The sequence below is a fragment of the Alosa pseudoharengus genome, unplaced genomic scaffold (genome assembly GCF_046254945.1).
Source record: "Alosa pseudoharengus isolate Yale_2024_CS ecotype anadromous, Long Island Sound unplaced genomic scaffold, YU_APseudo_1.1 YU_APseudo_1.1_scf_4, whole genome shotgun sequence".
Taxonomy (NCBI): domain Eukaryota; kingdom Metazoa; phylum Chordata; class Actinopteri; order Clupeiformes; family Clupeidae; genus Alosa; species Alosa pseudoharengus.
The window spans coordinates 28,379,681-28,403,793 of record NW_027468774.1 but is presented as its reverse complement, the minus strand read 5'-3'; the positions used below and the strand labels follow the sequence as shown (position 1 = coordinate 28,403,793).

Genomic DNA, 24,113 nt, shown 5'->3' with positions numbered 1-24,113 from the left:
ATGATGATAACATTCATATGCCTGTTATAATGGTGAAAATTAGCGATTTATTTCATAGCATATTCGCCCCATAAGGTTACGCTGTAGAGTCATCCGACGTTGGTATCCAACATGGCGAGAGTTGGCCAAACTCTTTTTATATAGGCCTACGGCTCTGCATTAGCCTATTATCTGGCGCCATCTATTGGATGAAGCAGTTCCTTCAAGAAAAGATTACAGTCATGACCACGGGGTAAGCAAACGTACTCCTAGCGTCTCTCTACATATTGCACCAGCCGCCTGTCATAACCACACGCGCATGATTGGATACGGAACGAGAAAAGATTAAGCGCAAAAGATAGAGGTAGAGAAAAAGAGCGAGGGTGTGTGAGGGGGAGGAGGGAACGGAGGTAGCAGAACACAGTCAAAACTGATTTCCTGTATCTCACAATAGTTTCTGCCAAGTTGTCAATAGCTGCGCCTTGCCGAGGTTTTTTTTCAAGAAAAATGCAAGCTATTAAATGTGTGGTGGTTGGAGATGGGTAAGTTTACTGGATATTATATTTCTTCTGATTTCTCTTGACAAAAGAAAACAACAACCTTACACTGTATTGTGCAACACAAGACACAGTAATCGGTTATTTAACTATGATGAACTACGATGAACTGTTTTGATCATTTGTTGGATTTGAGACAAGACTTTATTAAGTTTAGAGTTTAATTTGTTCAAAGGTTCATTAGTGATTATTGATTATTGATTCATTAATCTTTTACGCACATGCTCTCAGAAATTTCAACAGTGGACGAATTAAAGCTTTTGGAACACCTGATCTGGAATATTCTCTGTGTTAATACATTAACTCAATATATGCTCTATAGCTGTCAGATTAGGACACTATACATTAGGACAGCATGCCCGTTGGTTACCCTGTTCTTTCACTTTGAAAATATGTGACACTAGTTGCGATTCATACACTTCCTGAGATGTAGCCATCATCTCTGAGAGACATGGCCTCAAGCACAGGCGTTCTCTACCATGCTGCTCATCAGTAGCAGTCAATTCTCTTTTTAGTTTCTTGGTCTAAAGCTCAGTATCCAACCTGCATGGTTTCACATTATCATGATTGTCATCAAAGAGCCATCAGGTGGTGTCAGGTGGTACTAACTATAGAACTTCCCAGAACTGGCTTCCCTGTTTTTAAATCACTCAGTGTGTTGTGCCACATAGATGAAGTTCCTTATCAGGGAAAAAAAGGAGAGAATAAGGAAGAAGATGTTTACGGTTACCTGCTGAGCTCACAGTGATGCCGGAAATTCTGCATTTCAGAGTGCAGTTATTGTGCCTGCTGTGACACAAGATGGGTGGAGGTAGAAGAGCTAGTATGTAGATATGGCCCTGATGTTGCACTAGTGTCTGTGTAAATGTGGTGTAAATGATAATGCCCTGTTTGCTAAAAATATTTTTTATTATGTAAGGACAGTGGGGAATTACTCATGTTCCACACTGGGAGAGATGGCTACATTTGTCAGTATTAAGTATTGACAGGTCAGTATTGAGAAGCATTGCCTTGGTTTTGTTAAAAACCAAACAATTAATAAAAACTTGAATATTAATTTGAAATTGAACCCTAATCCCAGCCCCTACACAAGTACAGTAGTCTATTTTGGACCATACTTACCTCTAAAGTCAAAGGTAACGTACTGAGTAGGCCAGCTGCAAAGCTGGGCAGTCTTTCTTTCGCTCTATTTTTGAGGATATCCTGTACTCAAGTTCTCCATTTTGTAGTGCCTCGGTTCCTCTTCTGACACCCACAGCATGCAGACACCGTACAGGCCGAGTTCCGCATTTGTCTCCACACTTAGCTGCAGTATTCTTCATTTCAGTATGCTTCCTGGTTCAGTTTCTTTCTGGCTAGAAGGAAACCCAACTGATATCTGCATCACTGTCGTAGTGAAACTCTTTTAGTTGTAAATGTGTGAACGCCTTTAGCTCTTGTTTGAGGTCACATAATCACTGAACCTTCTGGTTGCATTTTGTAGGCCTTGTATATCCCCACTTCTTTGGGTTTATTTCCACCAACATGTGGTAGTGATGGAGCTAATACATATATGGAGAGTGGCTCTCGTCACTCTCGTAGGACGCTTTAGCCTGCCAGGCTAATTTCACCTACAGTATAGTCTGTCCATAGTAAAGATGGCTGCAGACGATCTGTCTGGAGAGATGATTCACAGGATTAATCAGTCATTTTCCCCCAAACATTTGCCCTTAGATATGTTTTTTTTACCCTGTGTACCAGGCTGACCTTGGCCTTGTGTTTTTGCAGCTCTAGTCTCTATGTATCAAGTGTTCATGTAACTGATGGAAATGCATCATTGTCTTTTGTTGAGCACCCACCTCTGTAAAGGTGAGAGGTCAGCCCCATATCAAGCAGATAGGGGAAGAGAGAGACAAGACAGGAAATTGGCTAAGGCACCAAAAGAGAGAACTAAGGGCCCACAGGGTTGGGTGTATCTCTCTCATATGAGCACTTGGAGTCACCTGTGTCTTTGCTGGTCTGAATCCTGCACATTTAGAGCGATTCTAAATGCATTTGAGTTCTTGGGAGAGAATCTGCATCAGAACAGTAGGCCCTAAAGTCCTCTTCAAAAAACATCCTTGCTGTTCACGGAGAAAAGGCTTGACAGCCAGAGTGAAGTGCTAGCAATTTGAGCTAAGAGACACTGGAACGAAACACAGAGAAAGAGCATTAGTGCTGAGTTCCACTGACTGCCACTCATCTCCCTTGAGCCCATCCCATGGAGACCGGAGAAGCTTGGTGGTGAAGTTTTGAGAGACTTTTTTTGCTAAGCAACATAAAAAGGCCTCTCATGTTTTGAGATGAAATAAAATGTCATCCCAGAAGCGCTTATTCTAACTCTTCTTCATTCGCCAAGAGTTGAGTCGAGTGGAGCGCATATTGTGTTTTCATGCCGGCATCCAAACGGCTCGCTTGTGTGCCATACTGGTAGACTTATAAAGTGTGATAGAAAGCCCTCATGTCCTTTGAAATGCCTTAAAGCTACAGTGTGTACCATCTAAGGCAATCTAGTAGCAGAAGTTGAATATAATATTAAAAATTGAGTTTTCATTGTTGTATACGTGTCACCTGTAAAAATAAAAATGAATCATCTTGTTTTCATTTGCTTAGATTAATCTTTCATGTCCTCCATGGAGTCTGCTATACTGCTCCACCATCTTGCTACAGTATCCTAGAAAGTACAAACCAAAACAATGGTTGTAAGGAGGGCATTCTGTGTTTTCTAATCCTGTTGACAGCTGTCATATTTTTCCACAAAATCAGAAATGGAGTAATATTGAGTTGGTTGCATTTCAATAACCTCACCACTGGATACTACAGACTGTAGTTTTAATTCATGAGTGCAGTTAAGAATTCCAGTCCCGTGAGATGGACACTTTTCTCTCTGAACATTAACATCACAGAGGCCTGTTTTCAAAGTGGCTCTTATAGCCATGCTAAACCATTTAGCTAACCTGCAAATGCCATTTAATGCCTGTAATTAAAAAGACTGAGATCCCAGATGGTGTGCATTAGAGAATGAAGTTGTGAACGACCGGTTGGATACAGTATGTAGACTTTCATCAGATTTTTAATATCCATCAGAGGATAGATACCTCAGGCCCTTCAGTGATAATCAGGTAGAGTGAAGAGAGTTTCGTAAACGTCGGGCAGGTTCTCTGAGTTCGCCTGATAACTTGTTGGTTCCTGCTCTTAAGTGCAGCTGGAGTTGCACACCATAACCCACTCTTAGAGGGGGAGGTGAATTTGACATAAAAGAGTTCTATGTTTTTTTTGTGCAGGGAAAGAGAGAGAGAATGAGCGAGAGAGAGAGAGAGAGAAGAGGAGAAGAGAAGAGAGAGCAAGAGCAGCCTAGCCCTTGTAGTTCAAGCACACACAAGTCAGGAAATGGTCTGTAGTGGAAAACAGGAGGCTGGTTGAGCAGTGTCAGACACAAGCAAACACAAATGAGAAAAAAAACAAAGAAAGAGAAGCTACGTGAAAACATAATGCAGTAGCATCAGTCTATTTAAAACAGACTAAAAACAAATAAACCAAAAGTAAAAAGATAACGAGAAGGGACTGAACTGCAAGGGACCAACCAAGAGAATGGGACAGATTCACATGGTAAGGTAGAAGTGAGGCCAGTTGCCAGTCGTCCTTCCATCCTACAGGTAAACATCAGTTGCTGGTCCTCCTATAGCCTCAGGTTACTGTTCTGTCTTTAGCTGCGCCGAAACGGTTTAAGCTGACTGTGGAGGCCGCAGCCCTGTCAGCTGGAGGAACGCAGATTGGTTTGTGAGGCCTGGAGCCAGCATTCCTTCAGTCCTGTCAGGGCATGCACACCCTCCACACACACTCAGACACTCAGGTGGAATGCCAACCTCAAGGTTGAGACACCAAGCTGCAATCAAGACACTGTGGAAGACGCAGTGCGTCGAAACGTCAGTCGTTTGTGCACCATAATGAAAAAGTTTAAAAGTTCTCTGAGTGCTCCGGTCATCCCTGGGTTTAGTCTCTCTGAAGTGGCCCAGCCAGTCTCTCTGACTCTTTTAGTAATATGTTTTAATAATTAGATTTTTAGACTTTTTGTTGTTCAAATGTAAATTGAGTCTTATGTAAGGTAATTTGAGTCCTAATATAGCATTGTTGTGAGAATATATGCTGCATATGCAAGGAGCTGTTTTTCTTTATTTATTTATTTTATAGAAGCTGGTGTCTTATCACATGTATTTGAGGTGTTTCGACAGTAGTGCAATCTCTTAAAGGTCGTAGGGTACTCTTTCCTTTCTCTCACCATCTTTGCAAACATGTTTCAACTTATCTCTCTTACTAGTTTTCCCACTAGTTCTTCTCTCTCAAGCACACACAGTCTCATCTTCATTATTTCTTTAGCTTGCTCAAACTTTGTTTGATATAAATCACTATCACTAATTATTTATGTTTTGAAAGTCTCCCGAGCCAGACCCCCCAAGTAAAGGTTTTGAAACTTAGCAATCTGCCAGGTACATTTAAAGTCAGTAGTGCAGGCCATCACTGATTGGTGTGGAAAAGCAATGTCTTCAGTCTCAGATATATGCAAACCCCAAATCCAGGGTGGCAATGGGGCAATAACCAGTCCCATCTGAAGTGGAAAGTGTGTCTCAACCGGTTCTTTATGCAAGAATAGTTATGAGTCATTCTGTCTCTTTTAGTCTTCTTATGCATTGCTGTGTATTTCTGTTGGTGCACAATTGTACTGTTTGGATGTGCATGATATTATGCTTCATTCTTTATGTATTTATGTCACAGCATTATTCTGAGAATGTGAGTGTGTCCCTGCATATGCGACTGTGAATATGCATGAAGGTTGTTTATGGGCGTCTGTCTGTCTGCTTGTCTGTTATTTGTTATAACCTACATTCATCCAAGTGTAAATATGGTAGCATGCTCACACAAATGTTGTTTACAAGTGTGTTAGTCCATCCACATAACATTTCTTTCTCTCTTTCCCTTTTTCTCTTTGTCTCACCCTCTTTCTCCCTCTCGCCCTCTTTCTCTCTCCCTCTCTCAGTGCTGTGGGGAAAACCTGCCTGCTCATCAGCTATACCACCAATGCTTTCCCAGGAGAGTACATCCCCACTGTGTGAGTATAAGTACTGTGCGGTTCGGACGGAGGCGCTCGTGGGCAGAGGAGTCTTGTACCTCCTCCCTTAATGAAGTGCGCCATCAAAACATCACACTCCATATGGGCTCTCCAAAAAGCCAAGCACTCTTTTGTTTCGGGGTGGAGTGGGAAAAAAGCTGGTGGCGCAGATCAATTCAAACATGAGTCCTCACATATACAAGCATCTCCTAAATGGGACTATAGAGTTTGTCACTGTTCTGCACTTTCTTGTGTGACTGTATGTGTATGTGTGTGTATGTGTGTGTGTGTGTGTGTGGGGGCGGGGGGCGTTCTCTGTGACACTCATTCTAATAACACCAGGAGCCAATGCAGTTCCATCACGTTCAACCTGCCTTAAACCCGCTCCCTCTTGAGACACCATTATAGGTGTGTTTCGCTTGTCTGTATCTCTCTGCCTGCAGTCACTCCATCTCCTCCGAGTGTGGAGAGACATGTCAGGGTGTCTAGATGAGTGAAACAGAACAAGTAATGACATCCCATGAGAAGACACTTCCTAGAGTTCAAAACATGTCACTTTTCCTGAGTTCTCATGTTCCACTGCTATGATGACACGTCTAGGTGTAATGATTGTGTAGAGGAAATGACTGCTCTATTAAGAGCTTTCAGCCTCTCTCTCAAAGTGCCATCAGGGGAATGAGCCATTTTGTGATTTTTGACTTTGTGTGATTTTTTTTCTCTCCTCTCCTTTCCCAGATTTGACAACTACTCTGCCAATGTTATGGTGGACAGCAAGCCAGTGAACCTGGGACTATGGGATACAGCAGGACAGGAGGACTACGACAGACTGAGGCCCCTATCCTACCCACAGACAGTAAGCAAGACCACTTTTTAATAACCACGGCTACAGACTATGAGTAAAGACTACTCCAGCATATATTTGCTTACATTTGATTTGATAAAAAAAAAAAAAAATATATATATATATATTCAAAAATACAAAAAGGAAAATGAATTAAATATGGAGATTGTGTGAAAAGATAATGTAGACCTTCAGTATCATCTTAAAGATTTGTTTGAATGTGACAGCACCGTAATAAATAAAAAAAATCCAGACGTTCATAGTGATCTATTATTTGTGTGTCTGTGCTTGTTTTTCAGGACGTGTTTCTCATCTGTTTTTCCCTGGTCAGTCCAGCCTCGTTTGAGAACGTCAGAGCCAAGGTTAGTGGCTGTCTGTGAAAGCTTTTGGTACGTGCTTATGCTCAGACAAAAATGCTCATTAGAATATAGTCAGGAAAATGGAGAATCTAGTGTACTTGGTTGTGTGGTAGTTGTAGGTTGGTCACAGAGCACTAGGTGGCACTGTGTACAAATTTGACACTTGCATATCGTGAGAGTGAAATTAGAAATTGTATGTGCATGCATGCACATTGATGCATGTACATCCTATCGAAATATTGATTTAAATTTTACAGAGTATGAAGGAAGTATTTCCTGCCAAAAGAAATGAAGAAATGATTGTGAAGTGCAAAGGGAATGGCACATTTATTTATTTAAATTCACTTCACTTTACTACATATGATATGTTGTTATTTTCATTATCTTTCTGGTCCTTCACCTCACAAACCTTTATCAGAGCCTTCAGCCTGACATTCATTAAGGAGCGCATTGAAAAGTGGGGCCTTCATTTGCTGGCTGACTCATCTCCTCATCCGCCTCATTTATTGGCGGTTAAGTTGTTCATGCAGTCAAGACATGAAGCCTGCGTGGCACTGCATTGACTTTTTCAGGTGATCTTCAATCAAATAGAGTCTGCAGGGCTTGCTATACCCAGATAATAAAATGCCCTAGATGTCCATCTCTGTTTGCTGGGCTTGTTATAGCGAGTTCCGCCACCTCAGATAAATTAATAATAAATATATTCTTTCATACCAATGATATAGCGCGATGATATTGTTAAAATAAATGGTGAGTTAATTTTTCGCGTGTACATAGGTGACCAAGAAGCTAGCAATCTTGTCCAAAAAGAATTGCTACACCACAATACTCAATATGTTGTCCAACATTAAGTTTTTTTAGGGTTCCCTAGTTCCCACAGTTTGATGCGGTCATGATGACCCAGTTTTTTAGCAAGTTCATATGTATATATATATAGACTTTGCTAACAAATACTTACATAACCCTACAAACCGCAAGGCCTTGTTGCGGGCGTCCACAAATACCAATACTTTTCTACAAGTTCTTCAGTCATTCCTCTTCGTTGCTTCGTGGCTATGGCCGTTTATGATTCGATCAGCAACATATTAACATACCCATCAATATCAGAAATACTTCAGAAATACAGCGGTCATGGCCTTAGTATGTTCTTAGTATGTGTTGTGATTATATGAATTTATATACAGACGTTTAAGGAACACGACCGCAAAACTGGCAACCTTAAAACTTAACCAGAGAAGTATCTCATATCATGAGAAGTGCCACCTGCACATGATATGAGCTGCTGAAATGACTCCAAGTAGATGGATTCAGTCTGACAGTGAATACAGAAAGGCCCTGTTATGAATTGGTATAGCAGGCAGTAAAATAAAGCTCAGCACTGTAAGATTGAAGGCTGATTTTAAATTAGTGAATAGCAATATAGCAAAAACCTGAACACACAGAAGAGGTTTTCTGCATGCTCCTTGGGACGTTGATGCTCAAAATTCGGTAGTTGTCAGCTTTTTTAACAAATGAGTTAGGAATTCTGCTTTTTAACAGTATTTCTGAATGAACAAATTGACATTATTTTGTGTTGTTTCTTTAGAAATCAGAAATATTACTGTGCCTTTTGTCCAGTAGGCCTATGCAACAAGAACACTGTATGTAGGCATACAGTGTACAGCAATTTGCACTGTTGTCTTTTTCCTATATGCCATTAGTGCTCTCTTTTTTTCAAAATGCTGTACAAAGCTTTGCTAATTTGTTGTCTGACCCATAATTCTTGTTACGGCCGAATAAACAGTGAAAAGCCTGTTGGCCATAGTCATAGAGCCTCAGATAACCTTACTCCCTGTGAACAGAATTGTCTTCACTGCCCTCTCAATCTGATAAAACATGAACAATCTGATGAAACATAAACAATCTGATCCTCAAATGTTCACTGTTATTTCTCTGAGAGGAAGAGAAACAGATGTCCTGCGGGTGTTTGTGTCGATGTGAGCGACGGTGTATTTTAGCAAAAGAACGCTTCACCCGGCAGTGTTCTCCTTTTGTCCTCCTCTGGGGGAGATTTTGGCTGAGTATGAAACTGCCCACAACACCTTTCAAAGGCATAATGGAAGAAAGACAAAAATAACTCTCTCTCTCTCTCTCCCAATAATATGATTCAGAGAGAGAATTACGAATCAATCAGACTGTGAGCCAAATTTGTCCTGGTAATATAAGCAAGTTAATCCATACAAATATTGTGTATGGATAAGGCAAGTCATCTGTCAAATCCTCCTGTCCAGCTGAAGACGGCATGGTCCCTCTGCTAAATGAATAGCTTTGGAACACTTGCAGCAAATTCTGATTGAGGGTTGTAAAGGTCATGCTGACAGCCAGTACAGAGCCAAAGTGCACTGGTTTTATTGTGGTAAATGCACAAATAAGCCTGTATACAGTATTCAACATGATGTACTGCCACTCAATCCTCATGGACATTATTACTGACAGTAGTGCACAGACCTCTTAATAATAGAAGATGGGAAGATGCAGTTAAATCAGTTTGCGTTAGACTGTAAGCAACTAGTAATGTGTTTTTAGTGGAACACTGTGCAGCATGATGATTTCCACTCATTCATATAAATGGGTGCGTACACAGAAACCACAGTCTAATTAAATCTAGGGAATGATGGAGTCTCTTTCTTTCCTTCATTTCCAAACATAAACCATTCTCCCTAGTTTCCTTATGCTGATCACAAGTCGTCAATCTGAGGATGAACGCAGTGCTATATTTTCAATTTTCCTTCTCTATGTTATCTCACATCTCCATGGTAACAACGCCCATATGCAGATGGAGACATGAAGAATTGCGAAGGGTTTAGAAGACACATTAGTATCTATTTAAAGGCAGATAGCAAAATACACAGCGATACAAAGAGAGGAAATGGTTGTGTTTAGCTGCATGGCTTATCCATATTGGATTACTGCTCATGCAATCATAACAAAAGGTTTTCCATTTTAACCTCAGTTGGCTTTATTCACTTTCTGCCTGTTTTTTCACCTTTTCAATGAGGTACTGGAGTCAGACTCTGCAATGGAATGCCAGATAACCCAGGAGTACTAGTTATTGAAGAGTCGTGCAGTCGCCTGAGTAGCCCAGTTAAGAAAATGATGTGCTAGCGAAAGTGCTAGCAGATATCAAGTCATGAAAAGTCCCTGTAAAAGTCCCCTGACGTAAGGTCTCTGTGTGCGTCAAGAGACACAGCTCAGTGACTAATGTTTAGCTATTGTTTTGGTTTCAAGGTCTGACCTTGGCAAGGTTAAGTGCTTGAGGCTTTGACATGGCAGAGCTATAGCCGTTGAGAAGATATGTTGGGGAAAAATCTATCGGAATAGACCTTGACAGAGCTTATGTGCTCTGTACAAGTGTGGTTGAAAAAGAAAAGGGGCTCTGGCAACATTAAACAGCATTGTTGTGGACCTATGCTTGCTGCCATGGTATGCAGCTATGGAATAATTGTTGTGAGTCACTAAAGCAATGTATGTTGTGACTTCCATTTCTCTGAATCCATCATAGCCTCTGAGCTTCTGTGGAAGTGGACTCCCTAGTCCTCACTAACATCTGCTTGACATGACATGCTTGACGTTGTTTGCCGTGCAGGTGGTGACTGGGCTGTTTGTTTGTGTTGTTTGACAGAAGTAAATCTTACTGCTTGGTTAGCATAGCATTAGCCTGAAAGCAAAACCAGGCGCCTTTTTAGTGTACACTCTCACACACTCACACACACAAACAGTACTGAGAGAACTAATCTCATGAGTGGACAGGTGTTCTCAGACACACTTAGATGAGTCACAAGAGCAGCCGGCCGGCGTTGCGATCATGGCAGCGGTCTCTATCTGGGGAGTTTATTCCGCCTGCCTCTCCTCTCCTCCACCTCCTCTCTGTTCCGTTTGTGTTGAGGGATGAGAGGCTCTTGCCGGATAATGATGAACCGTCCCGGTGGACTGGCGCGGGTCATGCAGAACAACAGCAGACGCTATGAATAATGAATGCTACGATATTAGAAAACCTAGTGCCTGCTGGGTATCAATATCCCGTGTTTGTGTGTGTGTGTGTGTGTGTGTGTGTGTGGGAAGGTGTAAAAGTCTATTCCTAGAAATATTGTCGGCACGCTCTTCTTTGTGATGTTCTATTCATGATGCCAGGCTGCATTTGAACAGCGCAACCACTCACAGCCTAGCACTTGTACACACTGTAGAGACTTTTCACATCAGGAGTAGGAAGGAGAGACAAAGAAAATCGCTAAAAGAGGATGCTTTGATGAAAAGAGAAAAAAGAGAGAGAGAGTCTTCGTCCTCATTATTCCTTGTGAACTTCTCTTCCACCTAGTGGTACCCAGAGGTGCGGCATCACTGCCCTTCCACGCCCATCATCCTGGTTGGCACCAAGCTGGATCTGAGAGACGAGAAGGACACCATCGAAAAGCTCAAGGAGAAGAAGCTTGCGCCCATTACTTACCCACAAGGCCTTGCACTGGCCAAAGAGATCGGTGAGTTCATTTAACAGGCGTACATCTTTACAAAGATTGTAGCTTGTAGATTATACAAATGATCATTTCTTAATAATACACCTCAATCCTCTGTCATGAGACTGACATGACCATATTGTTCATGTTATATCTATCATATGATACGAAGACATGTCAAAGGATATGATGTGTTATATTTTTTTATAATTTGGTTATTTTCATGACAGCTGTCAGAAATTCAGAGTCAGAATATCTCATTTCATATTCTAATAAGGTGCTTTGGTATCAGCCATATAGAGAGCTTTCCTAATAATTACTAATGGCAAGATGATACTGTTTTATCACTGGGCACTACCCATTTTATGCTATTATATGGCATCTGCTAAGAAATTTTATGGTGGTTTTAGCACTATGATGGACCAGTTAAAGGTGCCATGTGTAAGAATTGAGGTAAAAATATCCAAAAAATGAGCTACACACATCAAAAGAATGAGAAGAAATAAGGGCGATGATATCATTTAAAAAATGACAAGGTATAGTGCTGAAGAGAGATCAACCTGAATTAGCATGCTAAATTACTAGCCACAGCCCGACAGGTGTCATAATACCAGTTTCGGCCATGGGAGGCGGTATGCGGGCAACATAACCGCCAGCCAAACTGCAATACACGTGTCTCGGTTGTTACTCTAGAGTAGACCAACTCACTTTCTGGAGGTATACTGCCCCCATCTTTTATGGAATGTGGAGTATGAATTGATTTTTTGGCGGACATTAGACATGACCTTTAAGGACATTGCTGCAGAAGGAACAATCTCACTAAAAGTAGTGAGATCCAAATGTATTTTTATAGAAAGAGGTAATCTCCCATTATTATGTGTATGGAGCTCCAGTCAAAAATGTCAAAAATGCTTAACAAAACTGCCTGTTAAATTGTCAAACCTGCATTCCACTTGTCTTAAAAAACAAAGGGTTGGCAAATAATTATGCTCACATTGGACATTTGGAAAACATCTCTGAGTGTGTGACATAACTGAATGGCAACGTGCATTGCATAATAACAGAGCAAACTCAGTCTAATGGAGCCTGTCACATTTCGCTTTCCAAGTTAGCATTTGGGAGAATACATTGGCTTCCCCACCCACACACGAACACACACACGCACATACTCAGACTGTCACACAGCATGTCAGAGTGTAGGCATCATACTAATAACACTGTGTGTTTGTGTTTGTGTGTGTGTGTGTGTGTGTGTGTGTGTGTGTGTGTGTGTGTACTATACGTGGCCTTGACAGATTCGGTGAAGTACCTGGAGTGTTCTGCCCTGACCCAGCGCGGGTTAAAGACGGTGTTTGATGAGGCCATTCGTGCTGTGCTTTGCCCTCAGCCTACCAAGATCAAGAAGAAAGGCTGCCTGCTGCTCTGAGGAACCACTGAGTGGAGTGGGATGAACAACAGATGTAGAGGAAGATGAGGGATGGAGACAGAGAGAGAGAAGAGTGAGAGAGAGAGAGAGAGAGAGAGAGAGATAGAATTTGGAACAGGAAAATGGGGAATGGGCAGGCAGAGGGAAAGAGAGAGATAAGAAAGAGGAAAAGCAAAGGTACTTATTTTTGCATGGTATATTTTGCTTCAGAACCTTTTCCTTTAAATTTACTGATTTACGTTTAAGAGTCGGAGAGCCTCTTGTCACTGTATTCATATTTGTTATTGTCTGCATTGAACTCAATATTACCAGGTCTCATGTTACAGTCTTATCATGTCAATCTCGGATGTGTCCACAATGTCATATCATCACAAAGAAGAGCCTTGTGCCTCATGTTTTTTTTTTTTGGGGGGGGGGGGGGGTCTTCTAGATAGAGCTATGGCTAACGTCACTGGAATAATTTGTTTAACGGTACTTTGCTAATGGGTTACTTTTCAGAAACAGGTTAATGTTGCTATATTTTCATTTGACTGAAATATAAATAGCTGCAAGATGAACAAATTATGAACAGTTATTATTATTATTATTATTATTATTATTATTATTATGAACAATGACAGAATGGAAATACAAACAAAATCTAATAAACATAGTATGACCATTAACTAACTGACTCCTCTATATTTGGACATTTGAATATTGCACAACAGTTATTTTCCTGTTGTCCTATCCAGTCATAATCATAAAGTTAGCCAGCAAATGGAAGCCTCACTTCGAATGTCCCCCTGGACGTTCCCTCCCTTCCTAACCACTACCAGTTTGGCCCTCGTCCAGCCGTCCAGGGGGTAGGCTCCGCCCCTGCCGTCTCATTCCAGCAGGATCTATGCCAAAGACTCTCATTGTTGCCTATGTCTTTTGTAAATCCTTTGATGGATTAAAAAATTTCTTAACTTTCATTGTACTTTCACAGTTCTCCCTGAGTCTTTCTGGTAGAACTGCTGTGAACATCTACTACAACTGTGCAAAGTTCACACTTCCATTTCATTCCTCTTTATCTGACCAAAGTTTGATCCAGAAAAGGGCACATTTTACTTTGCAAAAACACTTTCTCTGTAGTACAGTATGTCAAGAATAATGATAGTAGTTGAGAATGTATGAGTCATATGGCAGTGGAGAACTAACCTAGAAATCTAGACGTACCCTAGGGGCAGCAAATGTAATTTGCAGCCAGGGTGGTCTAGCAACTCTCCATTGGCTTGCGAGCTGGAAAAATGAAACTTTGATCAGGCCAATCACATCGTGTATAGAGTCGGTGGGCGGGCTTAACATAATGATGGTTCCGCGTGAATTCCCTGCTACTTGAAAACAAAGAAGATGGATGCTGCTGCTGGCGACCAGCGCAACACAAGTTAAGGTTTTTTAAGTTGGCAAAAGTTTAATCAACTAGCCAACTAGCTCCGCTGGTGGGAAAATGCATGGGACTCATGAGTTGTAGCGCTATCCTATTGCGTGCAGAGGGAATTTGGAAGACAACCGTTTATCCCGCCCCTCGGATTAAGCACTGCAAATGGTGAGTTCCCAGACCCTACATATTGATGTGGGTCTGGCTCGTCAGGCTAGTGGAGAACATCTGTCAAGTCTCAATCCTACACTATCCAGTATGTTTGGAATGGGCAACACAGCCAATACTCTCCTTTCGTTTGTGTGTGCTTGCTGTTATTTTAAGGCTTATTATGACCGTCGCGCAGCGAAGCGGCGGTCATATAGGTTTAGTCAGATTTTTTTTTTTTTTTTTTTTTTTTCGCATGCCCAAATTTCTGTCAATGATTCCCGGGACACTGAAAGACCGGGGTACACGAAACTTGGTGGGCATGTAACCCCACATGGATAGCATGGAACCATAGTTTTTCGTTTTGATCTGTAGCCCCCCCGCTGGACTGGACCCCCCGAAAGGAGGGTAGGGCAGACACAGTTTTCTGTGAATATCTCGAAAACCGTAGGGTTTAGGAGGACCATTTTTTTTTTGTATGTTGATCTCAAGGGGCCATGTCAACCCATTCCATAACCACTCATTTCATGTATAGCGCCACCTAGTTAAACACAAAAAAGTAAAAATGAGGTGTTGTAATTGAAGGTATCTGTGACCTAACAAAGTCAAAACTGTACAAAATTGGAAGTGTAGGATCATTATGACACCCTCTGTATGCACGCCAAGTTTCGTGGAATTCCGTTCATGGGGGGCCACACAATAAATTAATTTATGTTACTATACACCAACTGGCCTGTAGGTGGCCGGAGACAGTTTTCTGTGAATATCTCGATAACCGTAGGGCCTAGGAGGTCCACCTTTTTTATGTATGTTGGTCTTAAGGGGGCATGTCAACCCATCCCATTACCACTTATTTTATGTATAGCGCCACCTAGTTAAAAATGAAAAAGCAAAAAATTAGGTGTTTTCATCACAATATCTCTGGCTGACAAGGTCAAAACTGCACGAAATTAAAAGTGTAGGATCATTATGACACCCTCCGAATGCATGCCAAGTTTTGTGTACTTTCGTTCATGGGGGGCCTTACAATAAAATAATTTATGTGTACATTTAGTGACGTACACCAACAAGGATTCCCGGGACACTGAAAGACCGGGGTACACAAAACTTGGTGGGCATGTACCCCCACATGGATAGCATGGAACCGTAATTTTTCGTTTTGATCTGTAGCCCCCCCGCTGGTCTGGACCACCCGAAAGAAGGGTAGGGCAGACACAGTTCTCTGTGAATATCTTGAGAACTGTAGGGCCTAGGATGACCATTTTTTCCGTATGTTTGCCTCCAGGGGTCATGTTAACCCATTTCATGAGCACACATGTGCACAAACAGATACACACACACACACACACACACATACATTCACAGTAATCATACGTATGACACATACTCACACAGTAGACATATGTACGCTTGCATGCACAGGCACATACGCAGGCACACACACAAGCACGCACACACACACACACACACACGCATAACATAAACATGTACATGCACACAATTCAAGAATTTCTCAGAATTATGAACAGGCAAGATGGGGTTGTATAAAATTTATTTTACATGTGAAATCTATGAACTAATCATGTTTTGGTACTTGTTGTCTAGCAGATATCAGTGAGAATTGAGTGTGGATAATGCAATTTAGTGAGACAGTTAGAATCATATAGGCCTTTCAGCGTGATTTATTTTTGTGGAAAAAATGTGCTGGACTGGGCGGCGGTCATATTTTGTACCGCTCTGCGGTACATCTAGTTTTTGTTCCTTTAACTTTTAAGCCATCATTACACATAGACTTCTTCAAGTGTTCTCTTTTATATAACTCAAAGGGAAGTTGCCCAAAAGTTTACAAGGACTTTACCTTGTATAACCAGTTACCCGTGTATTTCTTATGCCTGGAGTATAAAAAGTGTAAAAAAAAGTTTAATCTGCAATCATTAGACCATCTTAATAAAACATTGCATGAACCATCAGTCTTATGGCTAACATAAGCATACACACAACTCTAAAGGATACAGTTAGCAGTACAGTGCCTATAAAAAGTCTTCAGCCCCATGCTAAAGTTGACTAAAAAGAGGAATGAAAAAAATCATCTTTTGGAAATGGATCTTAATGTCTTAATTTAAAAAATGAGGAAAAATCCAACCTTTAAGGACACTAATTTTCTTTATGAATGAATAATGTATCGTAAATAAATAAATGTTCTTCATTAAAATACAGGATGCATAAGTATTCATACCCCTATGTTGAATTCCCATAGAGGCAGGCAGATTTTTTATTTTTAAAGGCCAGTTATTTCATGGATCCAGGGTGCTATACATCCTGATACAGTTCCCTTGGCTTTTGGAATTAAAATTTCCCCACATCATCACACTGAAGACTTTCTATAGCACTGTATGTGGTATAATGATGACAAGTTATAGTCATTGTTGCCAATGAGTGCCACCACCTCCCTGAGTACTCTCAGGTTATATTTTAGTTCACGCAATCAGTGTGTGTGTAAGAAACACTTAAAGCAACACTATGCAAAAATTTGATACTTTTTGACGTTTGCTTTTTAATATGCAACTAGTTTTGGTATGGTTTTCTGATTCATTTTTATGGATTTGGTCATTTGAAGGGAACAAACATGTGTCATTCCCTCCAACAGTGCACAACCATGCACACTATGTAGTTCCGTTCTGAGCTGGGATATATCACAAAAATTAAGGAAAGCCTGCACAACATTGACAATTTTATTACATTAAATTACATTTGGCTGACGCATTTTTAACCAAAGTGACGTACAACATGGTAAACAGTTTAAAGCTTTATAAAAACAATTCTCCCAACAATTCTAGAACAATAACGTGCCCTGTTGGGTTGGTTGTAGACCAGGCACGCCGGCACATTCAGGATCATCTGAAGGGGTTTCACTGTGCAGGTGTAATGACTATGGCCTGTACCAGAAGTAGGGTAGCATATTGAGTCAGGTAAGTCCTGATTTTCCATATGATGATGTATAGTAGGTTTGGTTTTTGACAGGTTTAGCTGGAGGTGGTGTACCTTCATCCTGAGATGAGATGCAGTCAGAGATCCATGCTGAGACCAAGGGGTCATCTGGTGGAAAAGACAGATAAAGCTGTGTGTTGACCTAACCCCTCACTGCTCCCCGAGCGCCGCTGTAGCAAGGCAGTTCACTGCTCCGGGTTAAACATCCCACATACTCGACGCACCCGACCAGTAGCGCGACAATGTGATGTCACAGAAGCGCCGTAACCATTTATACTCGCGCACTGGTGGTGGTCGCGACACTAGTTGCAATATTCTCCTGAACAGAGGTGTCGCTGTTGTGAAAAGACTAACGCTAACTACGTTACACAGCAGAAGAAGCTGCAGTAAGAAACACTATTAACTCCATTGTACCTGCAATCTGTTGCAGTTCCGCTAGGGGCGATCATGAATAAGTGCAAAAACAATGGGGGTCTATGGAGCTAGACGGCTAAATTTGTCTCTTTCACCTGGTTGTAGTTGAGAAATCGAAGATTTGATTGTGGTTTCTGCAAGCTCAATATGGATTATAGGTCAAAAGTTGAATGAACGAATAGTCACGTCCTTTCGATTTCTATCACGTTGGGTCTTTGTTGCTCACAACACGCTAGCTTTCTGCTAATGAATGACGTCATTGACACATTTAAAAGGCCTTTTAGAACAAATAAGTGACTAAAAAAATATAATACTCAGCGGTTTGTATTTTCTCTGCCCCCTCTTTAGACTGCAACATTGGAATTTCTATGCAAAAAATTATATCCCGAGAAAAGTGGATTTGAGGGGTACAGCTCCATAGACCTCCATTCATTCTGCCCTCATGTGGAACCAGAAGAGGAACTGCAACCAGTTCAGAAACCGGAAGTTTCCCAATTGGCGGTTCTCCCCTTATTAGACATTCTCTGGTGGTGCGCTACCTCGCGCTACCTGGCTTAAATCCTGGCGCGCCAGCAAGATCTACGTCATTTTGACGTCACATTGTCGCGCTACCGGTCGGGTGCGTCGAGTATGTAGAAGCTGTGTGCTTCACCTCACTGTATGTTCCCTGTGTGCTCTGTGTGTTCACTAATTCATGGATGGGATAAATGCAGATACCAAATTCCTTGTATACGCAAGTATACTTGGCCTAGAAACCTGATTTACATTTACATTTTACATTTATAAAGGAGGAAGGGTCCTTCACATAGAATCACCCCATTTTTTTAAGCCAAAACACAATGTGTCCAATGTACAATGTGTTGCAGGTATGACAAGATAATAATAATAATAGTATAGATACTGTTTATTTTATGCTGTATATATATATTTATATTATTTATACAGCACTTTTCAAGCACAGAGCACACATTGCTTTACAGACAAACAAGATTAATAAGATGTCACATGCAAGTGATCTAAATGCTCTTTTTGAAATACCTTTATCCTTAGAACATCATTTATTCATTTTGTTCACCACCCAACCACCCTTTCAATAATATACATACATAAGTTTGATAAGTGACTGAAAGAAACACAGGAATGCTTAGCAGGGCTTCTGCACATGAATAATATAATTGAGTTCTTCCTTTACTATTCAAGATTTCCGGCCCATTGACTGCTCACTGGCTCCTTCGGGACATCAGCTTTGTGTGACTGAGCCCACCCAAAAAAAACAAACCGTAGTGTCTCATTATAATAGGCATAACCACAGTGGACCGGTGCATAGTAGCCCTGACTACCATGGGAATTAGGAGGAGAATGCTCCACCGCTATAACAAGACTGCACCGAGTGAGCGCACCACATGAAATTGATGATGAGCTTTCCACAGGGCCAGCTGCCTGGAAATGTATCTGAAAGCTACAGTTTTTGTGTTTTCATGGAATGGGTGATTATAAACATGAGCAACATAGTACAGAGACAGACCGGGAGAGAGAGGGAGTCAAACATTTGCCTCCGATCCTCACAAGCCTCGCCTCTCCGGGAGCAATTATGCTGCGCTGTATGTAGACTCAGTGCCATGTTGCTGGTGACTTTTGTGACTTTTTCATCCCATACTTTGCAACTTTCTGGTCCCTGTAGTTGTTGCCATGGCTTGCCCATTCTGATAGGAGCGCTCCAAGGAAGACCCATCTCATTTTAGGGCTAGTCACTGTGTGTGTGTGTGTGTGTGTGTGTGTGTGTGTGTGTGACACTGGGTTCCCATCTGTGCCCTGGCGCCTTCTGTTCTGTCCCACATAGAGGTTAGCGACTCAGTGGGAGGGAGCTGCTTGAAGAAGCTTCACTCCTCTCCACTAATTTGCAGCAGCCACACGAGGGGCATGACAGAGATGCTGCTTTCATAGTTCGTGGAAAACCACGTCTCCTACTGTTTTCATATCTCGCAGTGATTCAGTGTCTCTCTCTGTCATTTTTCTACTTTTTTTGCTGGGCGGGGGGTGGGGGGGGGGGCAACACTGACTTTATTCAATTGTCTTTTTTGAACAGAATGTACAGATGGCCAACCTCCGGCCAAATGGGAATGCACATTATTACATTTTCCTCCATGCACAGGCAGCTCTGGAGGTCTGTGAAACTGATTTCCCCCATACCCAGCACTGAGTGCAGATCAATTCCACTGAGCCTCTGCTCAATGCTAGCAGACGACAGGCCAGGGTTCTTTGTGCTGGCAGATAGTTAATAGAGCAATTGCCACCATTGGATGACTGAACAGAGGCTTGTGTGCCAGAGGGCAATGCACAGATACTACCCCCCCCCCCCTCTCTCTCTCTGTGTGTGTGTGTGTGTATTTCATAGCAGTTATTGTTATTGGGATGGGGTCGTCCATATCTCTGCCCCCTTCCATTTCCCTACACCTCTCCATTCCCTCACTCTCATATGCATCTAACTCAACTAAGGGGTGCTCAGGTCCTCTATCTAACTACTGACATTCTCAGACCTTCTCCTCTATTAATGGTTTCTGTTAGGAAAATACCATGCCTCCCCGGGCGACCTTTCCAACTCAGTGGGAGAGTGTGTGTGTGGTGTGGGGGTGGTGTTTCAGGACACAGACTGTGAAGATGTTGAATTTTGAGACACATATACAGATGCATGCACACACACACACACACATGCACACACACACACACACAAAGAGACAGAATTGAGTGTGAAAATAGGATATTTTGAAAGGAAAGTGCCTCAGTTTCTTTGACCATTGCATCCCACAACGTCAGGGCTACAGGGATGCCTTTGTCGACTGGGCTTGTTATTTATGGTGCCCAGGCTCATGGACACTCTCAAGATGCTTGGCTTGTGAGTGTGTGTGTGTGTGTTGGGAAGGGGTGATTTAGCAGTGAAGGCCTCAAGTCTGGAGATCAGTGATTCTGGGGCAGCAGTTGCAAACAAACAAGGCCTAGTCAAGAAGAAGTAATGAGCTATTGATTTCTCCATGTCTTTCCTTATGGAGTCGGGCCCACAGACAAGTCTAAAGATAGGGTCTGGGTAACATCACTCTGTTACCACACAGCGACTCAGAATGACTAAACAGAGTGTATGTCAAAATGTCAAAGAGAACAAAAGAAGTCAAACCATATAACCGCTGCATAATCATAACCGTGACATTTACCATTACCATAGCAGAGATTACTCTTTTTTTCTCATTCAGCCTGGTTCTCCTCCTTAATGACGCGTTACGGCAGCAATCAGGTTATCACTGTTAAACAAGCTTCTTGTTGATAGATTCTCAGAACCAGCTAAATGTTCTGATTCTTCCTCTCCACTCCTTGCTAGTGTGCTAAAAGTAAAGCCCTGTTCCCATTGTGCCTACATTAAAGACATGGGACAAATAGCCTCAGGGGGTATTAATTATGTCATAAGTAGTGGCATAAATGACAGCCCCCAGTATGTTAATGCCCTTCTCATAAAAAAGAAAGACAAAAATAAAACTGGACACTGAATGATATAGATGTTTCATATATTATCTTTGTTGCAACTGAAAAATAGCATCCATCTGCTGTTGGTAGTTGCAATAGCCGCACGGCCCAAAGCTAAGCCTCACAAAAAAACCTATAACGATTTGTCTGTCAGGTCTCTATGAAATAAGGAAAAAGTCTGACACAAGCCAATGTCTATTATGAAGCTGTTGGGATATTTATGTAAGATGAAGAAATATAGATATGGATACAAACATGGGGTAGGGTGAAAACATTAACATTTGTCAAAAGAAGGTTTATATTGGCAGAGTGTAAAACAGAATTCTCCGGCACAACAGAATTGTATTTTTTTCTTTCCCCAGAGCGCACTGCCTCGTGCGTAATCACAGCCCACATACATTCTCTGTGTGGATTGCGACTCTGCACCTCGACTGGCACTTAACGTTAACTTTCCTCAGACATACTCTACGAAACGCAATTAACGACGGCGTTCACTGATATCAGTAGGAGGATAAAAGTTTTGTACAGCGGCTCGTGCATATTGTTTGTTACGCGCGCACTATTTCCCCGTAAACAGTTTGTGAATATTACAGAAGAGCGAGTAGATTCAACACCCCCTGCTTCTCCCTGGGGCGTCTCCTTTCATATTCGTTACCTGGTTACAGCCTAGCGATGGCGTAGAGCGATGTAATGTTGAGCCGAGGACTTCCCGTGCCATACGGTTTGCGGTGGCACATTGCAAACGAGTTGTATACACGCAATGTAAGTCGGGCTCCAAGTCCAAATGACTGACGAACATCTGCCCAGCTGAGTGAGGGAGTAGCAATTGATTTAGGTTTTGTTAAAAGCTGTGAAGATTTTAGCTGTCCAGTAAAGAATTACATGGCGCTCGCATTCCGAACGTAGTCTAGTTTTTCATAATTCTTTGGATATCTACAAAGCACATTTCCAGGATCTGCGTTGCAAAAACAGTTTCAGGTAAGGTGAGTTTCCCTATTTCCTTATTTGTGCAAGAAAACCTGAGTGTTCGAGTAGCCTACACATGTTTCGCTGTCAAGTCTATACTTCATTTTACAACGAAATAAGCTACATTCCAAAGTTGTTTATGGCCCAGGGTGACTTGATTATAGTAGGATATTTTTGGGGATTTAAAATAGGACACTTGATCTACTTAATGTGGATCCCACAGCAGTAACTGTGGGCGCAAGAGTCTCACAGTGAGTCCCTCAATCAGGAGTGGAAGTGTAGTGCTGGTCAAGTGTGATTTAAACACAGGCCAGCAGACCACTCTGTGCAGTCAGTGTGAAGTGAAGAGACACAGTGTGGAGGTACATGTTAAGAGTGTAATTCATGGACATGTCACAAACATACTATTACTAGAATGTTTTGCATGCAAGTTATTTTCACATTCACACATATTTCACATTTATGGCATATATTCCAACATCAATATGTTGTGTAAGCTGTTCCTTGACAATTGTACATCTTTTTTTTAAAATAAGGCATCTACAGTACTACTTTAGTCTTACTCTTTAGTGTCAGTCATGTCTTTTATACATGCATATCTTGGAGACAGCATCCCTTAGCCCTCTGTCACTGATTATGCATTGTCTCATGTTTTAGAAGTAGAAACACAGTGAAAAGATGCACAGCCACATAAGTGAGGGGTCGAAAGAGAAAGGGGAGAGAGAAAGAGAGGAGGGGAAGAAAGAGAGAGCTCATGCATCTACATTAGTGTTGGTTTGTGGCCTCAGCACTGCTGGGTGAGGTTCGGTGGGCAGGGTTTGGGGATGGTAGAGGAGGGATGATTAAAAACGGACCCCAGTGCAGCTATCCGCCCGCGCTAATTAGCAGCTCCTTGGGATCTATGGCTTCCTTCCTCCAGATGACCACCCACTCGGCCACTCCTGAGCTCATCCACCTGGAGCGCACTCATTCACAACCTTAATAGGCGGGTGCTCGTGCCTCCTCTCCACTGTTTTTGCACTGTCTCGTGAATTACTGCAAGAGAATATCTCTCAACCTGTACTCTGTTCTCATTGTGGGTGAGAGCATACCTTATACACATCTGGCCTGTCCACATGAAGGATGAGTACACACAATCTTGCACCTATAAGAAAACGTATAATGTACACCAGTGGTAAAAGCCAATGTTAAGTATACATATGTATCAGTGAATCATACATATGTATGTACATATGTATCAGTGTATCATACATGTGTATCAGTGTGTGTGTGTGTGTGTGTGTGGGCAAGGGATGGGGGGTCAAAGGAGGTTGGACTTGAACATATAGAAATGTAAATGTGTGTGTATGTACACCCACAACTCTGAGTCTGTAGAATTCCATAGGTGCCCTCCCCCAGGGTTCTCACATCATGGACAAATAATCTAGCGTGACTTCGGCTCCCACAACCACACATGCTCCTTACACCTTTACAGGTTTCTCACCAAGAATAGCTTTCTGCTACTCCCACGTCTTTGCCATCTGTCACCTCCTGTTCATGTATGTTTGTATATATGCTGTCAACATCCTACATTTAGCTTACACATAAAGCCAATCTTTACACAATTGATTGCTCTTCAAAGGAAATAACAAGCATGTATATGATATTACACTAATTATTTGTTCATTCGTTTAAAAAAACCCAAAAGAAATTAAAATGAATTATAATAAGAATGTATATAATATTGTGCTGATTGTTTATTTGTTTTAAACAAGCTGCTTAATTGGTAGTTCCAGAAGTGTACTCCGATAAGGACACAGACAGAGGAGAGCAGCAGAGCCTGTGTCCAAAGACTGAGAAAGCAAACAGCCACTCTTGTTTTCCACTCATTTCAGATGAAACTAAGAATGTTAGAAGATGCTGAGGA

At 41.8% G+C, this 24,113-nt stretch overlaps 1 protein-coding gene across 1 annotated transcript; it reads left to right on the top strand.

The window, feature by feature from the left end:
* Positions 1 to 358: 358 nt before the first annotated feature.
* Positions 359 to 13,442, top strand: rac2 (Rac family small GTPase 2). The gene is made up of 6 exons (XM_076265748.1): positions 359 to 521; positions 5,590 to 5,661; positions 6,397 to 6,514; positions 6,802 to 6,864; positions 11,216 to 11,375; positions 12,647 to 13,442. Exons 1-6 carry the CDS (start codon positions 487 to 489, stop codon positions 12,775 to 12,777), a joined length of 579 nt encoding a protein of 192 aa, XP_076121863.1. The 5' UTR covers positions 359 to 486; the 3' UTR covers positions 12,778 to 13,442.
* Positions 13,443 to 24,113: the final 10,671 nt, after the last annotated feature.

Bases quoted from the DNA above. Each gene is read 5' to 3' on its own strand.
- rac2 (XM_076265748.1), top strand. From the start codon at position 487: ATGCAAGCTATTAAATGTGTGGTGGTTGGAGATGG. The intron at 6,515-6,801 runs GTAAGCAAGACC...CTTGTTTTTCAG, and splicing joins CCCTATCCTACCCACAGACA to GACGTGTTTCTCATCTGTTT. The intron at 6,865-11,215 runs GTTAGTGGCTGT...TCTTCCACCTAG, and splicing joins TTGAGAACGTCAGAGCCAAG to TGGTACCCAGAGGTGCGGCA.